The sequence below is a fragment of the Rhincodon typus genome, chromosome 23 (genome assembly GCF_021869965.1).
Source record: "Rhincodon typus isolate 14 chromosome 23, sRhiTyp1.1, whole genome shotgun sequence".
Lineage (NCBI taxonomy): Eukaryota > Metazoa > Chordata > Chondrichthyes > Orectolobiformes > Rhincodontidae > Rhincodon > Rhincodon typus.
Genome location: NC_063354.1, coordinates 28,938,724 through 28,961,822, shown reverse-complemented (window position 1 = coordinate 28,961,822; position 23,099 = coordinate 28,938,724). Strand labels below are relative to the sequence as shown.

Below are 23,099 nucleotides of genomic sequence, written 5' to 3'. Positions count from 1 at the left end.
GAAGGACTGTAGGAAGGAAATAAACCAATCATGGTTAACCAAGGAAATTGAGGATTGTATCAAATTGAAAGAAACAATTAAATGTGCCCAAGTGGCAAACCAGAGGTTTGGGAGAAAATTATAAATCAACAAAAGCTGACCAAAAAATGAACAGAGGGCAGCAATAGATAATGAGGATAAACTAGCAAGTAATATTAAAATAGATGGTAAGAGTTTATTTAAATATTTTAAAAGGCAACAGAAAGGCCAATGTGAATATAGGCCCCTGAAAGAATGAGGCTGGGGAAATAATAATGGGGAATCAGGAACTGGCTGAGGAGTTGAATAAGTTTTCGTGGTTGAGAACACTAATGGCATTCAAAAAAAACCTGAATGACAAAGTGCCCAAAGGGAGAGGAAAGAAACATAATCTCTCACTAGAGAGAAAGTACTCTGGAAACTAATGAAGTCAAACAACAATGGATCTCCTGGACTTTATAGGTTGCTTCCTAGGATCTTAAAGGAAATAACTAATGAGATAGTTGATGCACTGGTAATGGTCTTCCTAGAATTCTTAGATTCTGGAAAAGTCCCATAGGATTGGAAAACTGCAAATGTAATGTCCTTGCTCAAAAAGGCAATAGACAAAGAAGACAACTATAGATCAGTTAACTTAACATCTGTCATGGGAAAATGTTACAACTATTTTAAGTGCTCTTCTAGTGCAGTGTAGAGTTCCCACCTCTAGGCCAGAAGGCCTTGGTTCAAGTCTCACCTGCTGCAGAGGTGTGTCGTAGTCATCCATATAAGTAACTGTTGATTGTTGTAATAAGCCATCTGGTTAATTATTTAGGGAGGGTAATCTACTATCCTTATCTGATCTGGCCTACATGTGATTCCAGACCCACAGCAATGTGGCTGTCTCGTGACTGCCTCTGACAATTAAGCATGGGCAATAAATGCTGGCCCAGCCATAGATGCCCACATCACATAAGCAAAAATAACTTGGCAAGAGGGTACTAAGGGAGGTGAGTCTACAATGACAAGCGCTTTGTGGAGTCTGAAGTGAGTTAATCGCTGCATGATTCCTAGCCTTTGACCTGCTTTTGTAGCTACAGTACATACATGGCTAGTCCAGTTCAGTTTCTGATCAATTGTAATTCGCAGGATGTTAATGGTCGTAGATTCTGTAATGGTAATGCCACTGAATGATAAGGGGCAATGATTTGATTCTGTCTTGTTGGAGATGATCATTATTTGACACTTGTGTGGCATGAATGTTACTTTTCACTTGTTAGCCTAAACCCAGGTCCAGGTCTTGCTGCATTTGGAAACTGCAGTCATCAGTGAACATCCCCACCTCTGACCTTTACCTTCCTTTTATTTAATTGAAGATGGTTGGGCCTAAGACACTACACTGAGGAATTCCTGCAGAGTTGTCCTGGAGCTGAGATGACTGACCTCTAACAACTCTGACCATCTTCCTTTGTGTCAGGTATGTTTACAACCAGCAGAGAGTTTTCCCTTCCGACTTTCATTGACTTGAGTTTTGCTCGGTCACCTTGGTCCCACACTTGCTCGAGGGCAGTCACTCTCTCCTCACCTCTGGAGTCTAGCTACTTTGCCCATGTTTGAAGCAAGGCTGTAATGGGGCCAGGAGTGCAGTGACCCTGGCATAACACAAACTGGGCATCACTGAGCAGTTTATTGCTAAACAAGTAATGCTTCTTAGCACTGTTGATGACTTCTTCCATCATAGAATCCCTACAGTGTGGAAACAGGCCCTTCGGCCCAAAAAGTCCACACTGTCCCTCGGAGCATTCCAGCCAGACCCATCCCCCTAGAACACATCTAATCTACACATCCCTGAACACAATGGGCAATTTAGCATGGCCAATCCACCAAACCTGCACAACTTTGGACTGTTGGAGGAAACCGGAGCACCCGAAGGAAACTCTCACAGACACAAGGAGAATGTGCAAACTCCACAGAGACCGTCGCCTGAGGGTGGAATCAAACCTGGCTCCCTGGCACTGTGAGGCAGCATTGCTCACCGCTGAGCCACCGTGCCTTCCATCACTTTACTGATAATCGAGAGTAGACTGATGGAGTGTAATTGACCTGGTTGGATTTGTCTTGCTTTCTGTGTACAGGACATTGTTGCCACATTGTTGGGTAGATGCCAGTACTGCAGCAAAACTGGAACAGCTGGCTCAGGGTGCAGCAAGTTCCAAAGCACAATTTTCAGTACTGTTGCTGGAATAACCTTTGCAGTATCCAGTATCATTATCCTGATTTCATAGAGAGTGAATCAAATTGGCTGAAGACTGTGTCATCTGTGATGTTGGGGGCCTCTGGAACTGTCCAAGATAGATCATCCATTCAGCACTTCAGGCTGAACATTGTTGTGAGTGCTTCAGTCTTGTCTTTTTCACTGATATGCTGGGCTCCCCCATCATCGGGGATGGGAATATTTGTCTCCTCCTCCAGTGAGTTGTTAATTGTCCATCACCATTCGTGACTGGATGTGGAAGGACAGCAGAGGTTAGATCTGATGCATTGGTTATAGAACCACTTAGCTCTAGCTATTACATATGGCTTACACATTTTTCCATGGAAATACTCCTGTTATGTAGATTCATCGGTCTGGCATCTCATTTTTTGGTATGACTGCTCCTAGCATGCCCTCCTGCACTCTTCTTTGAACCAGCCCTGATCCCCTAGTTTGATGGTAATAGTAGAGTGGGGTGTATGGTGAACCATGAGGTTGAAGATTGTGTTAGAGAGTAGTTCTGCTGCTGCTGATGGCTAAAGACATCTCCTGTTGCCAAATCTGTTCAAAGTCTGTCCCATTTAGCATGGTGATAGTGCCAGACAATATGATGGAGGGTATTCTCAAAGTGACACACAGACTGTATGGTGGTCAATCTTACCAATACAATCATGGACAGATACAACAAAGAAGTTGTTGAGGATAAGGTCGACTGTGTTTCCCTCTTGTTGGCTCCCTCACCACCTGCTGCAGACTCAGTCTAGCAGCTGTGCCCTTTAGGACCTAGCCAGCTCGATCAGTAGTGATGTTGCTGAGGAAGTCTTGTGACCCTCTGCTTCCTCCAAGTGTTGCTCAACATGGAGGACCATTGATTTCTAAGCTGGTTGGGTAGGGGTGGAATGTAGATGGGTGGTACGTGGTGACCAGCAACAGCCTTCCTTTTCCGTGTATGACCTGATGCCTTGAGTCTTCATGGGCCCAGAATCAATGTTGAGAACTCCTAGTGCAGTGCCTTTCTGCCTGTATACCACTGTGATGCCATCATTGCTGGGTATGTCTTTTCCCACTGGGGATGATGATGGTATTGTCTAGAATGTTGTGTGTAAGAAATTGTTCTGTGAGTATGTCTATGTCAAGTTGTTGCTTTTAGATGCTAAGTGGTGCGTCTGGTTTCATTCCTTTTCTCCTCTAGTTGTTGAGACAACTGGCTCATATTGTACATGTACGCCAAACCAGGTAAGGATGGCAGTTTCCTTCCCTAAAGGACATTAATGAACTGGATGGGTTTTTCCAAAAATTGACAAGAGTTTCATGGTCATCATTAGACTTTTAATTCTATGTGATTGTGAACCAGTGACTCCTGCAGGTGTTACACCAGTTTATTAGCTACATCACAAAATGGAGGTTGTTACCTTTCACTCAGGTTTGCTTGCTTCCTGCAAGGGACAGTATTCCGTACACAAGCTCCATTTTCAGGATCTGCTTCCTCCACAATCACAAATGGCCTCTCTTCCAATGTGGCAACAGTTAAATGGACACTGTCAGTTACAGGCTGCTGAAATTTTCCATATCTTGGCCACACTGGATATTTCATTCTTATCAAGCCATTTTCCCACCTTCCAACCTGTAGATGTGAGGAGAGATTTCTTTACATTTTACTCTCAGCTTAAGCAAAGAGAGGCAGTCACCTTAAATATGACCTTGCAGCCATTGTAATTTCTTTTTATCTACTTTTCATAGTTGAGGTAGAGAGGCAGATAGAGAGGTACGCAAGTGAATGAGAATAGTAGAGAGGTACTGGCACAGGAGAATAGGAATGACAGTGATTGACATGGGAATGGGAAGGGTTTGTGGGGCTATACTGACACTTGTGAATGGATTGATAGTGGGGAAAGAATGAATCTGGGGAATAGTGAGGTGAGGTTTACCCAAGAGTTTCAAAATCCTGTTGGAATGAATAGCACACTGGGAAGTGTGACTTATAGGTTGTTTATCACAGGCACGAGCAAATGAACTGTTAATGAGATGATAATGAAGTTGCAGAATGAGAGTCATATGAGATAGAAGCACGTGTGACAGGCTGTTTCCACAATCTGAATATGTCAATATCATGGTCAGTCTGTGGAATCAGTACACGATGAGTCAAACTAGCTTTCTGTTAGCTGTGATGCACCACATCAGGGAGTTGAAGGAAAATGTATCTCTAGAGACAAGCAGGGTAATAAACATTTGAATTTCACTCAGTGGATTCTAATGGTCTGTGATTGTTTGGAATAAGCCAACATTGTCAATAATATTTTTGGGGAAAATGTTTGAGACTAAGAGGACAGTACAACCATGTTAACAAGACTATTAAAAGAGATTAAGAAGTTAAATGTGTTCTGCTGAGTCCTTGTTATTCTGCTGTCAGTTGTATGCCTTTTTGTTTCACTAGGATTTATTTATGGGATGCATGGAAGATGAAAATGGAGCACATGGTGAGTAACTCACTGTATCATAGTAATTATATGGCTATAGTGAGTATGGCATCTCAAAGATCTCTTATTACAATTAGAGCAGCATCTGTTGTTTACGTAACAAAATGAATTTGATGTAGAAAGCAGTTTATCTTTTTGAGACTGATATAATATTTTCAAATTTTCTTAGCTTGTAGTTGGTTCATGAAAGTTTTTCTAAGATACCTGTTTGTGCAGCTGGGTGTGGTTCAAGTGGTGATTTTAGATGAGGGGGAGCAGTTAAAAGCCTCTCACTTCTCACTCACTTGTTACTTCAAAATAGCAGGCAGAGCCTTTCAAAAAGGTGGCGATTGGGAGAATTACACAAGTGGACAAGGTGACAGTCTGGTCATGAATCTTCAACTCCCTCGGGAGGTAATGAAGGTAACACGACCTTTAATGGTTTTATGGATTCCTGGTGAAGTCACAAGACATGTGAGAAAGAAAAGAACTGGTGCAGATGAATGTGGAGTGAATATCAGCAGAATTAATATCAGGGTTTTCACAGCTTACAAATGTTTGAGATGCTTTTAAAAAACCTTAGATTGACAGTTGATGTGCAACAAAAAGGTAAGGAAAATGAGAAAAGAAATTAAACAGCACAGAGCAAAAGAATTCTGAGAATGGAACAGTTATGTTAATTAGACTCCCCATATTCTTAACTGCAGGAAATATAGATAGGTTTAGTTCTACTCAGAGCCATGGAAGTTCTAACATATGCTTTGTATGTATAAGTTGGTCCTACCCAAATTGATCTGCAATTTTGTTCAAGGTTTGACAGTGATATCTGATATTACCATCAGGGTAATTTTAGTTGAATTTGTTATAAGGAACAAGCTTGCTCTTGTTGTATTTCATTGGTTAAACAAATCTATAATTATGGATGTTGAATGTGCTTGTGTGTACGTAATTTGATTCATGCAACAGTTTTGTTGTCATTCATCACCAGATACATATTTATGTATGTGATCATAGAAATTTAAAATATCATCCTGAGAATGTGCATTTGCAGCAACCCTAATTTAATCCTAGTGGTGTTGCTAATTGAAGGAAGGAGATGCAGTAACTGCATACAAGGTATCAACAGATTCAGTGTTTGAATCAATTGACTGTCATAAACATTAACTAGCACATAGCTGAAACTTAATATACAACTTCAGTTGATATTGGACATGGGAACATGTCATTGTTTGGAAGGATCTGATGGCTACAAACGTGGTGGTCAGAAATTACATCCAGCAGATATGGTGGTGCTGTGGCAGTTAATTATGCTGATCGTTATAGCTTACTATGGATTCAAGAATTACAACTGAACAATGATTGAACAAGCTAAGATGATTGTACAGATAACTCCTGGCAGAATGGACAGAGAGAAGATTTGTCACTGCATTGGCTTAAGCAACTTCACACTATCCAAGTAGCCTGCGGGAACACCTTAGGATGAATTAAAACCTTTCTGAGACCGAGGGTTTGAGGCATTTGTATCTGCACAGACATGGATGGTGATGGAATGTAGGTAAATTGTTCAGCTCATATGCTTATGGTATGGAATATATCTGTCTAGGCACTACTCGGAAATGGAACTTGGATTAAGGCTATAAGACCGTAAGATATAGGAGCAGAATTAGTCCATTTGGCTCATTGAGTCTGCTCCACTATTTGATCATGGCTGATATGTTTCACAACCCCATTCTCTTGCATTCTCCCTCATCCCCTTACTAATCAAGAACCTATCTATCTCTGTCTTAAACACACTCAATGACTTGGCCTCAGAGCCTGCTGCAGCAATGAGTTTCACAGATTAAACACCCTCTGGCTGAATAAATTCCTCCTCATCTCTGTTATGAAGGGTTGTCTCTTCACTATGAGGCTGTGCCCTCAGGTCCTAATCTCTCCTACTAGTGGAAATATCTGCTCCATTTCCACTCTATCCAGACCTCTTCGTATTCTGTAAGTTTCGATCAGATAATCCCTTGTCCTTCTAAACCCCATCGAGTACAGACAGGGTCCTCAACTGATCATGATATGACAAGCACTTCATCCCCAGTATCATTCTTGTAAACCTTCTCTAGACCCCTCCAACACTAGCCTTTCCTTCCTTAGATATGGGATGCTAACAATATTCTAAAATGCAGAGGGCAACATAGCCAAGTTAAAATAAAGGTAGAAAACAGCTTAATGAATTTTAGTCTATCCATTGTTATTCTGATGTTACTGTACTTGCATTTACATTAGCTTTACTGATTTATTGATATTTCTGGAGTGTAGTAATAAAAGAAAAATTGTTTATACAGTGACTACTGTAATTTTATGAAAACCGTATGGTGCCTCAGAGACCTAATTCTGAACGGTTACAACTGTATGCTTACATGCAAACTGTCGTTTGTTGTAATTTTAAGTTGAATTTCTATGGGAAAGCATTCCAACACCATACACTATTGAATGTGAAGGATTTGGTGACAGAATTGTGCTAGAGAATGAGAATTTTAATGGGGAGGGAAGTATGATGGAGAATGAAATTAAGAGGGATGAAAATATAAATATGGTGACATGGCACTGGCAATTGAGAATGATCTTGAGGAATGAAGTACACTGAGACTGAGAAAGATAATGGAGAGATATTTACACCAGGGAATGAGAATCTTCTTGGGAAGAGAAGTAATTTGGTATGGAGAATCATAAGTGGAGTCACTGTCACTGGTTCTGGATGGTACCAGTGGGAAAAATTGGACTTGGACTTAGGAATGATTATATGGTAAAGACAGGGAGCAAGAATGGTAAGTGGGACAAAATCTGGAGATTGAGAATGATAGTGGGCAGAGAAACAAATTGGAGAATGAAAATCATAGGAATGTCACTGACATTGAATTCTCAGAACATTTTAAGAAGAGCTCACACAAGGGTACAATTTAATGCTGCAACGCATTTAATCAGATGTGAGAGTGTGGGACAATGACTCTGCTTCCTTCCTACCTCATGCCTCTTCAAGTCCAAGGCAGGAAGGATCAAGAACAGCCTCACACCTAAACATTAATTGAAGTCCTTATGTGGGCATTTAATGTCTATTTAAAGGGTCTTATCCTGCCACCATTGTTCAATTTGGGAAGGTTCATTAAGCACTTAACTGGTCCGCACTGATCCTTCCTGGGAAGGAATCCCAGTCCTCATCACATCCCCCTTCCCCATACTCTGTTAGAGCCACATGGTTGTTGGCAGTATTGCACCCACCAGAGACCTAGGATTGGGACTCCTTACTATAGGCAAGTGAGAATGGGCTGGGAGTCACTAGCTAAGAGTCGAGAGGTCGATGAAAAGCAGGAGAGGTCTCGGTGAGCCCTATCGTAATGTCAAATCTCTTAATCAGGCACTGAATGACTGCGACATGACTTTTTTTTGGTTTCCTCATGTGGTGACTGGTTGAATCCCAGCGATGGTGAGATGTGCCCTTACATGGACATGAAAGTTTCCATTTAAAGGCACAATATTGCAGATGCTAGAAATCTGAAACAAACACAGAATGCTAGAGAAACTCAGCGAGTCTGGCAGCATCCTGGGAGAGGGAATGAGAGTTAACATTTCAAGTCTTAGAAGGCATAACAGTGGATAAATCTCCAGGACTGGTTCAGGAGTACCCTAGAACCTTGGGGTAAGCTAGGGATGTAATTGCTGGGTTCCTTGCTGAGATATTTGTATCATTGATTAGCCATGGGTGAGATGCCAGAAGACTGGAGATTGGCTAACATGGTGCCACTTTTTAAGAAAGTTGGTAAGGAGAAGCCAGGGAACTATAAACCAGTGAGCCTGACATCAGGAGTGAGCAAGTTGTTGGAAGGGTTTCTGAGGGACAGAATTTACATGCATTTGGAAAGGCAAGACCGATGAGGGATAGTCAACATGATTTTGTGCGTAGAAAATCATGTCTCACTGACTGGATTGAGTTTTTTTTTTAAAGAAGTGACAAAGAAGATTGATGGCAGAGTGGTGGACATTGTCTATACAGGCTTCAGTAAGCATTCAACAAGGTTCTGTATAGTAGATGGTTAACAAGGTTAGATCACATAGAATGCAGAGAGCTAGCCATTTGGATACAAAATTGGCTCGAAGATGGGAGCCAGAGGATGGCATGGAGGGTTGCTCTTTGGACTGGAGACCTGTGACCAGTGGTGTGCCGCAGGGATTGGTGCTGAGTCCACTGCTTTTCATGATTTTATATAAATGATTTGGATTTGAATATAGGAGGTATGGTTAGCAAATTTGTAGATGACACCAAAATTGGTGTAGTGGATAGTGAAGAAGATTGCCTCAGAGTACAATGGGACCTTGATCAGATGGGCTGAGGAGTGGCAGATGGAGTTTATTCTAGATAAATGTGAGGTGCTACATTTTAGGAAGGCAAATCAGGGCAGGACTTATACACTTAATGGTAAGGTCCTGGAGAGCGTTGCTGAACAAAGAGACCTTGGAGTGCAGGTTCATAGTTCCTTGAAAGTGGAGTTGCAGGTAGATAGGATAGTGAAGAAGGCATTTGGTATGGTCACCTTTACTGGTCAGTGCATTGAGTTTAGGAGTTGGGAGATCATGCTGTGGCTGTACAGGAGACTGGTCAGGCCACTTTTGGGCAATTTTGGTCTTCCTGCTATAGGAAGGATGTTGCGAAACTTGAAAGCATTCAGAAAACATTTATGAGAATGTTTGAAAAGCAGGGAGAGGCTGAATAGGCTGGGCCTATTTATCCTGGAGTGTCGGCAGCTGAGGGTGATCTTATAGAGGTTTATAAAATCATGAGGACAGGGCAGGGTAGGGTGAATAGTGACAATGCTGTCCTGGGTTTTTGTTGAAGAGAAGTTGTGAAGGCAGAGGTGCAAAAGTGGCCACGGGTACCGGCCTAAGTCAATAGGTTAAGAGGCCTTTGTTTTTTTACAAGCAGTTGTAACAATGGAAGGGGAGTGGCACGTTCTCCCAGATCAGGCTTTCTAGTTTTCTCTTTAGATGTAACAGTGAGAAGCTGTTTGAGTCCCAGGAGGGTTGCAGGCTTCAATAAGTGATTCCTAACTGTGACTTTCTCTGAAGTCTCTGTTGATGTTGTACCCTCCTGGATTGGGAAACTGCACGTAAGAATCTGTTTGAATTTACCTTTTTTGTCAAGGGTTGTGTTTATGGCATGTTACTATATTGTAACAGTTAATTAGTGATAGGTACTGTATCTATTGTTTGGTTAAATTTTTCAATAGCTAAGTTATTCTAAGTTCCTCTTTCTCTTGTTTTTATTTTAACTATAGTGTTTAAAAAATTGTGCTTTGCTTACCATCAAGTGGTTTGACCGGTTGCATCACATCTGGGGCACCCGCTTCACATCTACCTTTTTAAAATAAGAAAAAGTTAGGGTCTAGACTACCTTCTTAAAATATTTTTGAGGTGTCTGGCCCATAACAAATCCTTGTCAGGATATAGTTCTATAATTCCAATTTGGGTTTAGGGTTGTTGGAGTCAAAGGCGGCAAGTGGTAGGTGTAGGTGTCTTTTGTTTCGGGTGTTGAATCCGGTTAGTTTAAACAGGGCTTGCCTTGTGCGGTAATGGCTCTTTCAGTCATGAAGAGTTTTCTGACTTCAGGAGTTTTACAAAAAGTGAGCAAGGCAAAGCTGTTGGAATTGGCAGGCAAGCTGGAATTGGGATTGCCTTTGTTCTGTAAGAAAAGGGAAGGTAATTACAGCAATAGTTTGGCATTTAAAAATTGCTGGAAATGCTGTCAGAATCTTTGGAAATGACTAGAATTCAATTGCAGATGAAGCAGCTTTAACAAGAAAAGGAACTGAAACAGTCTGAATTATGATTAAAAGGAAAGGCTAGCCCTGGCAGAATGAAAAGGAGAGGAAGGCCCTCGCAGAAGAAAGGGAGGAAGAGAAGAAAAGCAGAAAGAGAGAATTTGAACGTCAGAAGTTGGCATTTAGACGGGAAAGACGACTTAAAAGGATGGAGGTGAAGGTAGAAGGTAGGCTTAGTGAGGAGGGCAGTGAGGACGAGCAAATCCATCATAGCCAAAGGGCTTGTTGGGATCTGTTTAAATATGTCCAAGCATTGCCTTTTTTAATTTCTTTTGAGAAAGTGGCTAAACAAATGAAGTGGCTGATGACCAGGTGGGTTTGGTTGATCCAAACAAAATTTGTAGGTAGAGCTAGTGAGATATTTGCATCACTATCAAGAGGAGTATGAGGAGGTGAAGAAAGCCATTTTAAGCGTATATGAGCTAGTGCCAGAAGCCTACAGACAACGTTTCGGGAATCTAAGGAGAGAGCCTGGTCTAACGTATATTTCCTTTGAAAGGATCAAAGTAATTTTGATAGGTGGATAAGGGCAATAAAAATAGATCAAACATATGATGCTCTTAGAAAGATTATTATTTTGGAGTTCAAAAATTCACTTCCTGAAGTAGTGAGAACTCACGTGGAAGAGCAAAAAGTTAAAACTGCAAGATTAGCAGCTGAAATGGCTAATGATTATGAATTGGTTCATCAAAGTTTGGCTTCCAATGTCAATTTCAATCCATGAGGGGCACTAATTAGGGAAACGAGAAATCCTCAATGGTAACGGAAAAGTAGATCTCATTGAAGATAGTTTACCACAGGGTAAAAAGGAAGCCCCTGAAGGGGAAAGAAATAAAAAAAAAACTCAGGTGTTTTCACTGCAATAAAGTAGGCCACATGAAGTCATTGGTGGTGGTTTAGAAAAAGCATTGGGAAGACGGATGTAGGAAAACAGGATAAGTCAGTGAATTTTGTTAGAGTGGTAAAGGAAATCAGTGGAAGCTAAAAAGCTGCACGAGAATGTACAACCTAATCAGAGGTTGGTTCAGAAGGAAATGCCAGATCTTGGTAATGGATCACAGAAGTACTGCCTATTGTGGTTGAAAAGCCTGTAGAAAATCAGGCCACTGAGGTATTACAGTAAGTATATGCTGGGATTGTTCCTGACTGTGTGATATCGAGATCACAAGCCCACCAGTAGAAGCAGGAGGAGAAATCAAAGAATAAAGATAAGGAGGTTGAATTATCAGAGACCATGTTTGATCAAATGCTTGAGACAAAATAATAATAGGTGGATATTTTTAGTGCAAAGAAATTAACTGACTTACAACAAAGATAAAAAACTGAAGCAATTGTATCAAAAAACATACACAGAAGAAGAATCTGAGTGTATTCCCAGATGTTACTATCTAAAATGATGTCTTGATGAGGAAATGGAGACCATCACATATTCAGGTGGATGAGAAATGGGCAGAAGTTCATCAAGGTAGACAAATAGGAGGGTGGAAGGACACAGCAGGCCAGGCAGCATCTGGAGGAAAGGAGCAGTCAATGTTTCAGGTATAACCCTTCAAAACCCTTCTTTAGGAAGTTAATCAAGTTCTATTACCAGTGGGTTATAGAAAGGAGGTGTTGCAGGTAGCACATGAATTACCAGTAGGAGGTCATTTAGGGGTAAGAAACTCAAGCTGAAATACAAAAACATTTTCACTGGCCTGTACTACATAAGGATGTAGTTGAATTTTGCCAGACATGTCATATGTGTCAGATAATTAGAAAAGTCCAGGCAGTGATAAAACCAACACTTCTAACACCCATTCCTGCATTTGAGGAACCTTTTACAAGGATCTTAATTGATTGCATAGGACCCCTACCTAAAACAAAAAGTGGGAATTAGTATTTGTTAACAATAATGGATGTGTCCACTAATTTCCATTATACAATATCGCAGCTAAAAGGATTGTAGAAGAGTTAATCAAATTTTTCACTACCTACAGACAACGCAGAGATACAATAAGATCAAGGGTCAAATTTTACATCAAAATTATTCAGGAAAATTATGGATAGCTTAGGAGTAAAACAATTCAAATCTGCTGCGTACCATCCAGAATGTAGGGAGTGTTAGAATGGTGGCATAAAATTTAAGAGACCATGTTGAGGGTTTGTAGCCAAGACTATCCAGACAGTTGGGATAAAGGAATTCCATTTGTACGTTTTGCAATTAGGGATGTGCCAAATGCAGTCCATTTGAATTAGTGGGGATGAGGTGAGAGGACTACTGAAATTAATTAAGGAGAAATTGGTGAGTTAGAGTTCAGAGACAACATATTTAGACAATGAATCAAATTTTGGGGAATGGTTAAATGGAGCAGGCGAGTTGGCTAGATGGTATTTAAAAGTAGCACAGCATATGACGAAACAGGAAGCAGACAAGAAATCAAAAATTTGCAATTTTGCTAATGGAGATGGTATCAGTTTTAATTCCAGTGACAGGTGAACCTTTAAAAGCAAGGTTTAGTGGACCTTATCAAATCGAAAGGAGATTGAGTGAGGTGAATTATTTGATAAGGATTCCAGATAGAAAGAAATGTGTGTCATGTGAATATGTTCAAAAGGTATTTTGATAGGGAAGGAAAGCAAAGGGGTATGTGTTACTGGTTACAACAGACTGAAGAACCCAGTTCAGAGGATTCTGAATTGGACATTCCTCACATTAAATTGGACAATGAGGAAGTTCCCAAAAATTGGAATAATTTAGAGTTACCTTCCCCAGGAAAATTGAAATGACCTGAAAGAGTTATTACTATTGCATGGGGAAATGTGGGAATAAGCTGGGAAGTACAAATTTAATTATGCATGATGTAGATATAGGAAATGCTGTTCCAATTAAGCAACATCCTTATAGACTTAACCCTCAAATTGGCACAGATTCAAAAGGAGATTGATTATGTTGTCTCTGAGCATGTGTTCAAAGTGAGTTGCAGTGACTGGACTCACCCATTGTAATGGTGCCAAAACCAGATAGTACCCAATGTTTGTATGGACTACCGTAAAGTCAATGCGGTTACAAAGTCTGATTCATACCCTATTTCCATGTTTGGAAGACTTTATTGAAAAGGTGGGTCAAGAAACTTGTATTTCTAAGTTGGACTTTCTCAGAGGATATTGGCAGGTACGATTATCCAAAAGAGCGAAGAAAATTTCGGCTTTTGTAACACCGAATGGATTATACCAATTTAAAGTCGTGCCATTTTTGGTTTGGAAAATGCACCAGCCACATTTTACAGACTAACCAGTAAAACCACTTCTGAATTACCCCATTGTGTGGTGAACATCGACCTGGTGATTTTTAGTCACACATGGAAGGAACATTTACAGCATTTTTCGGAATTATTTGATCAACTTCAGAAAGCAAGCTTGGTGATAAACCTGGCTAAGGGTGAATTTACAAAAGCCCAAGTCACATTCTTGAGCCATGTTATCAGACATAGACAGATGGTCCCATGGAATATGAAAACAAAGGCTATTGGGAGTTTCCTTTACTCTTAAAGAGAGCAGTACTACAATTCCCAGGATTTGGAGGGTTTCATTAGAAGTCTGTACCAAATTCTAGCAGTGAGGTTGCTCCACTCATTGACTTATTGAAGAAGTGAAGAAAATTTCAGTGGATGGCAGACCACCAGAAAGCATTTGACAGCCTGAAAGCTGTGTTAGTCACTGCCCCAGTATTAGCCATACCTAATTATGCAAAGCCATTCAAGGTGGCTATCAATGTGAGTGGTGTTGGTGTTGGTGCAGTACTCTTAAAGCAGATGACGAGAAGATAAAAAGACTTATCAGGTATTTTTCCACAAAATTGAATGTTCATCAACAGAAATACTCCACGATTGAAAAGGAGACCTTGAGCTTGGTGTTGGCGTTACAACATTTCAACATTTATATTGCCAGTAATGTGTCTGAGACAATTTATATATTGATCATTAAAGTTTTTGGAAAAATTTAAGGACAAAAATCCCAGACTGTTTAGATGGAGCTTATTGCATCCATTCAATTTGAAATTTATGCATGTGGCAAGATGAGAAAACATAATTGCTGATTCGTTGTCGCAACTTGGATAAAGAAAAATTGAGGTGTTCGGTGACAGGAATAAATGACTAACATAGAATGTAGTAGTTAATGTTTTGTATGCTTAGTGTCAATGTAATTTATGTTTTATAGTGTACGAACAGTAAGACTAAGGGTTTTAAAATGAAGTCATTTTATTTTATTAATCGTCCTTTTTTTTAAGGAGGGAGGTGTGACGATGCTATCACCTTTTAAAAATGTTATTCTGTTCTGGGTTTTCTTGAAGAGAGGTTATAAAGGCAGAGGTGGTGAAAAAGTGGCTATGGGAGCCAGCCTAAGTCAATAGGTTAAGATGCCTTTTAGACTGTTTGTTTTTAAAACAGTTGTAACAATGGAAGGAGAGTGGCCAGTTCTCCCAGATCAGGCTTTCTTTTTTTCTCTTTAGCTGTAGCAGTGAGAAGCTGTTTGGGTCCTAACTGACTTTCTCTGAAATCTCTCTTGATGTTGTTCCCTCCTGGATTAGGAAAGCGCACATAAGAATCTGTGTTTGAATTTACCTTTTTTCCAAGGGTTGTGTTTTTGGGATGTTACTATATTGGAACAGTTAATTAGTAATAGGTACTGTATCTTTGTTCAGTTAAATTTTCCAATAGTTAAGTTATTCTAAATTCCTCTTACTTTTGTTTGTATTTTAACTATAGTGTTTAAATTGTGTTTTGCTTAACATTGACTCAATTGACCAGTTGCATCTCGTCTGGAGCACCCACTTCACATGTACCTTTTTAAAATGAGAAAAAGTTAGGGTCTAGGCTGTCTTAAAATATTTTGAGGGGATCTGGTCTGGTCCATAAAATAGACAAGGTCTTTCCGTAGGGTGGCGGAGTCCAAAATTAGAGGGCACAGGTTTAAGGTGAGAAGGGAAAGATTTAAAAGGGATCTAAGGGGCAACTTTTTCATATAGAGGGTGGTGCATGTATGGAATGAGCTGCCAGAAGAGGTGATAGAGATGGGTACAATTACAACATTTAAAAGGAGTCTGGATGGGTATTTGAATAGGAAGGGTTTAAAGTGATATGGGCCAAATGCTGGCAAATGGAACTAGATTAATTTAGGATATGTGGTTGGCCTGGACGAGTTAGACTGAAGGGTCCAGTTCCATGCTGTACACCTCTCTGACTCTAAAGTTTGATATGACTCTTCTTCATTCAGACTCTTCTTCAAGATTAAAATTTCCTCACTTAGACCTGCCTTAGTTTAAAAGGAACTGTTAACCCAATTTTCACTCCAGGGAGCAGGGATAGAATGCAGTTGGGTCTACTGAACCCAGAAGCAGATCTTTGGCAGCTGTTGGGGCAGGTGAGTTCTGAGGTGGGCTGTTAAAAGGTCCATCCCAGTTCTCTGGAACTTCATCACAATTGTTTTTGAATGCTGTTTGCCTCTACGCCCCATCCATTCTTAATACCTCCTCCATATCAGCTCATGCTCACCTCCCCACACCCATGCCGTTCATGGCAACTGCATAGCCAATCACCTGTCTGCCGTGGACAGATCTCAGGAACCACGTGCTGATTTAAAGAAAAATATAATACAGTCTTCATTCATGCACACTTTTAACATTTTAAATCTGAAGTTGTTAATCTTTTACAGAAACAAACATTCCACAAGTTCGGACTTTAATGTTTATGAATGTTATTACCACAAAACACACACGGCAGACTAACCAGTTTGAATCATATGTACAATGAAGACATCATTGGGGAATAATTGAAACCCCTCTTGACCAGGTCTCTATCTTAAAGGTATTCATCTAATACTCACCATCTCCCAAAATCTGCTTCTGTTCAGTGTGACCACAGCCATCGATGGTCTCACCAAATAGCCATCCTCATTAAAAGAGAAGTCTTTACCTTCCCAGCTAATGTTCAACATGTGCCTGTGAAATATGTTTCAAGATCATTGTTAGGCCTAATGAGATAAAAAATATGGAGTACCTTGGTTAACTCAAATGTTCATTATTCATTGTCTCCAAAATTAAGGTGATGTCAGTCTGCAATATGCTCACTGACCAGTATAAAATGTTTCTCTCTATCTACACCATCAGTTACTTTCCTAAAAGCCTCATTCAAATCACTTGCTATATTTCAGACAATAAATACTTAGGTTATGCAATTTTTCATAGTAATCTAATCCTTGGAGGTATCATAACATTTTTACTTAATCTGTGTGACATTCCTTCCTAAGACCAATATAACCTTCATAACACACAGTTCCCAGAACCGTACATAACACACCAGACATAGGTTAGATTTTATTATCATCCATCTTGGCAGGAACCATGGTTGTTGGGCATATGCAATTGCTGGAGATGCCCCTGTTGTTCTCATAGTTTTATGATATCCCAGCTTTGTTATTAATAGACAAGTCAGATTCCAGACTGAAATAAATAGATCATAATTTAGTTGTGTTGGTTTTAATGAATGTCTTTTTTGGAAACACAAAACACACAATGCTGCAGAGTTGATTTTAACAATAAACTGGAAGTTTAAGATGCAAAAGAATTGAAGATAAAATAGAATAAACCAAACTATTTTCATAAACACAAGTTTAAGGATTTTGAAACATACTGTAAAATAAAATCCCACTAATCCCAAAAGCACTCCTTTACACTCACCATACCAGAGAGAATTACCTCTCTATCACTTTTACAGGACTTAGCCTAACTGTGATTTCAATTCCCAGACTGGAGAATCAGACAGCCTTTTTCTTGAGTTTTCATACAACTGAGCTTAGACTTTTTCAGCTTTAAATAACCCCTTCAGAGTTTTAACAAACACTCTTATCTGGAACTTTCAAACTGATTCCTTACACTGAACATAGAACATAGAACATAGAACATAGAACATTACAGCGCAGTACAGGCCCTTCGGCCCTCGATGTTGCGCCGACCTGTGAAACCAATCTGAAGCCCATCTAACCTAAACTATTCCATTATCATCCATATGTTTATCCAATGACCATTTAAATGCCCTTAAAGTGGGCGAGTCTACTATTTTTGCAGGCAGGGCATTCCACGCCCTTACTACTCTGAGTAAAGAACCTACCTCTGACATCTGTCCTATATCTATCACCCCTCAATTTAAAGCTATGTCCCCTCGTGCTAGCCATCTCCATCCGAGGAAAAAGGCTCCCACTGTCCACCCTATCTAATCCTCTGATGATCTTGTATGTCTCTATCAAGTCACCTCTTAACCTTCTTCTCTCTAACGAAAACAGCCTCAAAACCCTCAGCCTTTCCTCGTAAGACCTTCCCTCCATACCAGGCAACATCCTGGTAAATCTCCTCTGCACCCTTTCCAATGCTTCCACATCCTTCCTATAATGCGGTCACCAGAACTGTACGCAATACTCCAAGTGCGGCCGCACCAGAGTTTTGTACAGCTGCAACATGACCTCATGGCTCCGTAACTCAATCCCTCTACCAATAAAACCTAACATACTGTACACCTTCCTAACAACGCTATCAACCTGGGTGGCAACTTTCAGTGATCTATGCACATGGACACCGAGATCTTTCTGCTCATCCACACTACCAAGAATCTTACCATTAGCCCAGTACTCTGTATTCCTGTTACTCCTTCCAAAGTGAATCACCTCACACTTTTCCGCATTAAACTCCATTTGCCACCTCTCAGCCCAGCTCTGCAGCTTATCTATGTCCCTCTGTAACCTACAACATCCTTCTGCACTATCCACAACTCCACCGACTTTGGTGTCATCCGCAAATTTACTAACCCATCCTTCTACGCCCTCATCCAGGTCATTTATAAAAATGACAAACAGCAGTGGCCCCAAAACAGATCCTTGAGGTACACCACTAGTAACTGAACTCCAGGATGAACATTTCCCATCAACCACCACCCTCTGTCTTCTTACAGCTAGCCAATTTCTGATCCAAACCGCTAAATCACCCTCAATCCCATGCCTCCGTATTTTCTGCAATAGAAAATTACTGAGGTAACCTATTTCTTAACAGTTCTAAACTATATCTATTCTATTCTTTGGAAGCAACTGTCTTACATGTCCAGCTTCAGCCAAGACATCTGCAAAACTGAAAGCAAAAGGTTTTTCTTCAAACTATGGGTGCTTCTCCTAAGCCAAAAAAATTCCAAAACCTTCTACCCGAAACATAATGCACAACTGTTCACTCTGTTTGATTGTAAAAGTCACCCAATGAAAACAAAATCCAGGAAGTCTCTCATTTTTTTAATAATAAATGACCATGACTATAGAAATACTTACAAGTAATGACTAAAATTTTTTCATAAACATTGACAACTCACATGCTAGTATTTAACAATCCAACCTCTAAAATAAATGATATTAAAATATATATCATATACCTTGCATCACACCATGAGCAGCAAAACCTCCCCTGATTAAGTCAGAGGTTGGAATGAACAGATGTTGAATTTCCAGCCACCAGCAGAGTGCCACTTAAGGTCATTAATAAGTTAATTGACATCCATCTCTCTGAGCCCACTACAATATGAATGCATGGGTATCATGCACCGTTGGAAAGGTGCTGAGGAATACATCTGAAAATGTTCTGAGAAGGGTCCCGACCTGAAACATTAGCTTTCGTGCTCCTCTGATGCTGCCTGGCCTGCAGTGTTCCTCCAGTTGTCTCTGACTCCAGCACCTGCAGTTCTTGCTATCTCCTCTGCTGAGCAATACATATTGGTTTTGCCAGTGGCCTCTGGGATGATGGTGGAGTGATGTACCCTCATGGTCAGGCACTCTGTGCATGATCAAGGAACCTGGCATCATGTAGGAACTGAAGGCTACCCTTGCCCTTGTTTCACCCTTACTCATCTGTGACTTGGAGTCTCTCTATGATTATGGGCCTCAAGTGTGTTCAGTGCCATCAAGCACTGCCAACATTCTCACTGGCACATATGCTGTCACCCTCTGAGTAGCTGGGAGATCTTGGCAGGCTTGACTTCTGCCACCTTGGACTCCAGTCATGGACTCAGCTTCATTGCAGCCAATTACTGTTTGCTCTCTCCACTCCTTGTGTAGTATTGACTGAGTTTCTGCGCTAGTTATTTGACCAATAGATGATTTCCCCATGGCCCAACAAAATCCTGGCTATTCCGTAACGTGACCTTTGCATAGAGGTGATATACCCATTGCCCTTTATATCCCAGCCCTCATGTTATAAGTGCTAACAATGAATTAGACACACTGAATTTTTTGGAACATCGCATTTTGGTGATCTGTGTACAGAACCCCAAAAATCTCTTTGGACTTTCCACTAATCGCAGCTTTTTACTATTTAATTACTCAATTCTATCTGTTTTCTTTTCCAGTCCAAAATGTAGACATAACACAACTGCAGTGAGAAATATCTGCTATACTTTTATCTAGTCACTTATTCAATATTTCATTCTCATTTTGTATTCCCAGCTGAAGTATTTACTATACTAACAATAGTTGCATCATTGGCAAACATGAATATAATGTGAATAATTCAACTCCCAAGAATTGTTGTGGGTCACATAATCAGTTTCTTTAAATTCAAGTGCATACCCATCATTCTTTACTCTGTTTCTTACTGTCTAACCAATCAGCTATTTCAATCACTTGTTTAAAGTCACAGAACATGTTAACCATTCCCCATGCATTCCTGAGGTTTATTCACTTATTATTACTACTCCAGTCTTGGTTTGTGCTGTGACATCCAGATCTGCTAAAAGTAATATAATCTTCATTCCTTTTGTCTGTAACTATTGCACTGAGACCCACATTCCATATCTAACTGATTTTGAAAGGCCACAAATATCGATATCCATGCTTTAGGACACCACGGAGTGTCCCATTTGCACCATCAAGGCTGCTGGAATTAATCACTTTTCCATGAATTTCTTTAAACAGCAGACATTTGATCCAAAAGGGTATCTTTTCCTGGAACCAAATGACTCAAGGACAGAACCCTATTCATATATGAAACCTCAGCAGAATACAGCAATATGAAGGTGAAAACTGATGGTCTGATTTCTGTCTTCAAATTGACTTTCTACATTTTTAAATACAATTTGATAAAGTCCATGATATTATTTCTCTATGGAATGACTGTCTAGTATTGAAATCTATCAGAGTCTGACCATGCCACAAAGACATTTAATGGATCATCTTTTTTCTAAATTTTAGATATGAAGCTGACTGGAGGATCCAAATCTTGACCAGCACTTAAAATACTTTGCTTCTGATTTTATTTCTGTTAGGTATAGCTTGTTTTGTGTTCAGTAAAGAAATAACTCATCCACTTATCCTCTCTATTTTCCCACCTGTCACAAGGTTCAGATTCAGAGAACATCAATATTCATGTCTTGACAATTTACCCTTGCTTTCAGGGTAACTCAGATTGCAATCTTGTGTCTGAAAAACATTTTCTGTTTTCAAGTTTCACCTTTTGGGAATCATTCTGTTCTACTATGTTCATTCTGAAGTGAGATGAAGTAGGAAACCAGATTCCAATCCCTTACTTAATTAAAGGTTACTTCAAATAGCTGTTCAGTGGTACAGAACTCCAGTGTTGCTAAAAAAAAAACTATATGTTTTTTCAAAGCTTTTCTCCCTGCACTCATTTGGATATTCAAAGGAATAAAACTGCACAGGGGTTTCATTCTACACTGGTTGGCATGTGGACTGTGATTGATAGAAGTGTTACTGTGGAGTTGCATGATGACTAATATCACACCAGCACTGTAATTCATCAATCACATTCCTCATTGTTTGATAGGCAGTCGTCTTGGCTAACAGCTGGTGTGAGGCTAAATATGTGGGCTGTATAAGCCAAAGATTGACAGATTGCATCAAACAGCATGTCCTTCTGACTGTGTTTGCAACAGGCAAGATACTCACCATATCCAACCAGCCTGGTCATGCAAAACTTAAAATGCAATGTCTAACTTTAGATGTGATTTTCACAATAATACAGCTTGCCAAATAATTCTGAGTGTGCTAGGAATTAAGACAACCGAATTAAGATTGTCTGTGACAATACTGTAGCTTTAAGAGTTTTGTCTTGGTTTCTTTTAGAGAGAGACTGGGGGACAGGTACCAAGCAGTCTATGAGAAGATAAAGAACTTGTAAAGCCTTGGGTGTTTTTATTTTGAAAGTTGGAACAATAGAAGCAGCTTGAATGGCTGTGGTCAAGCTCCTGCCCACAGAAGCAGAATTTTTTTCCATTTAGCTTTCAACAGTTGCTGTTGGGGTGTTGAAGAAAAAGCTATTTTCCCTCTCTCGGTTACAGCCAAAAGCTGGAGGTTCTCTGCCTGCAAGGGAGCTCCATGTGAGACAATCCATATTCTGAATTTGCTTTTGCCAAGGGTGTATTTGTGGGATGTTACTATATTGGAACAGTTTAATGGTAATACTTACTGTATCTATTACTCTGTTAAGTTTTCCAGTGAGTTAAGTTATTCCAATTGCTTCTTTCTTTTGTTGTATTTTAACTATAGTGGATGAATAAATCTTTAAATCCGATAGTTTGACCAAACCAATTCACCATCTGAAATAAAAGACACTAACACTTACTGTCTTTGAGTCCAATAATCCTAAACCCAACCTGGAATTAGAGATTTTGATCCTGACAAGTGCCCAATTTGTTATGGACCAGACCGAACCCCCTTAATATATTCATAAGATAGTCTAGACCCTAAATTTTTCTTACCTTAACAGTTAAACATAAGGTGTTGTATTCCAGATGCAATTTGTTTGGTCAAACTACCAGATTTAAAGCAAAACACACTTTATTCATCCATTATAGTTAAAATACAAGAAAAGAAAGAAAGAATTCGAATAGCGTGATGCTGTTGGAAAACTTAGCAACAGAATAATGCTACTAATTAACTGTTCCAATAGAGTAATGTCCCATAAACACGCGCTTAGCAAAAGACATGCAACTCCCATAGTAGATAGAGCCCCCACCTTTTGGCTGTAACTGAGAGGGAAAAGATAGCCTTCATTTCTTCAAGACCCCAATAGCAACTATTGAAAACTAAACTAACAAATTCTGCTTCTGTGGGTGGAAGCTTGACTACACCCATTCAGGCTGCTTCTAATGTTACAACTTTTTAAGAAACCACTCAATGCTTCACGAGTTATTTATCTTCCCATAGACTGCTTGGCGCCTGTCCCCCAATGTCTCCCTTGAAAAAACCATGACAAAACACATGTCTTAAAGTCATAGTACCCCAACAGCAACTGTCAGTCAGTCTCACAATGTGAGGAACTTGTGGGTACTGGAAGTTGCATGTATTAATACACAGGGCTCCTCTCTTTGCAAATGTGCAGAAAGAGCATGCATTCACTGAATCTATGTTAACACAACAAAATAGATGACAACCATTCTCTGATTTATTCATGGCAATACCTCGACTGGCGATAACCTACCTGGTTTAAATTTAAATAAAGAAAGCAGT

General features: G+C 39.9%; 1 protein-coding gene across 1 annotated transcript in view; it reads right to left on the bottom strand.

Annotated features, from left to right (window-relative positions):
• Positions 1-23,099, bottom strand: part of LOC109931674 (glutamate receptor ionotropic, NMDA 2C-like) — a 98,873-nt gene that overhangs the window by 33,025 nt on the left and 42,749 nt on the right. The window contains exons 5-6 of the mRNA XM_048611120.1: positions 16,431-16,545; positions 3,664-3,875 (exon numbers count right to left, since the gene is read on the bottom strand). Of these exons, the coding sequence (XP_048467077.1) occupies positions 3,664-3,875; positions 16,431-16,545 (327 nt within the window). The remainder of the gene's footprint in view (positions 1-3,663; positions 3,876-16,430; positions 16,546-23,099) is intronic.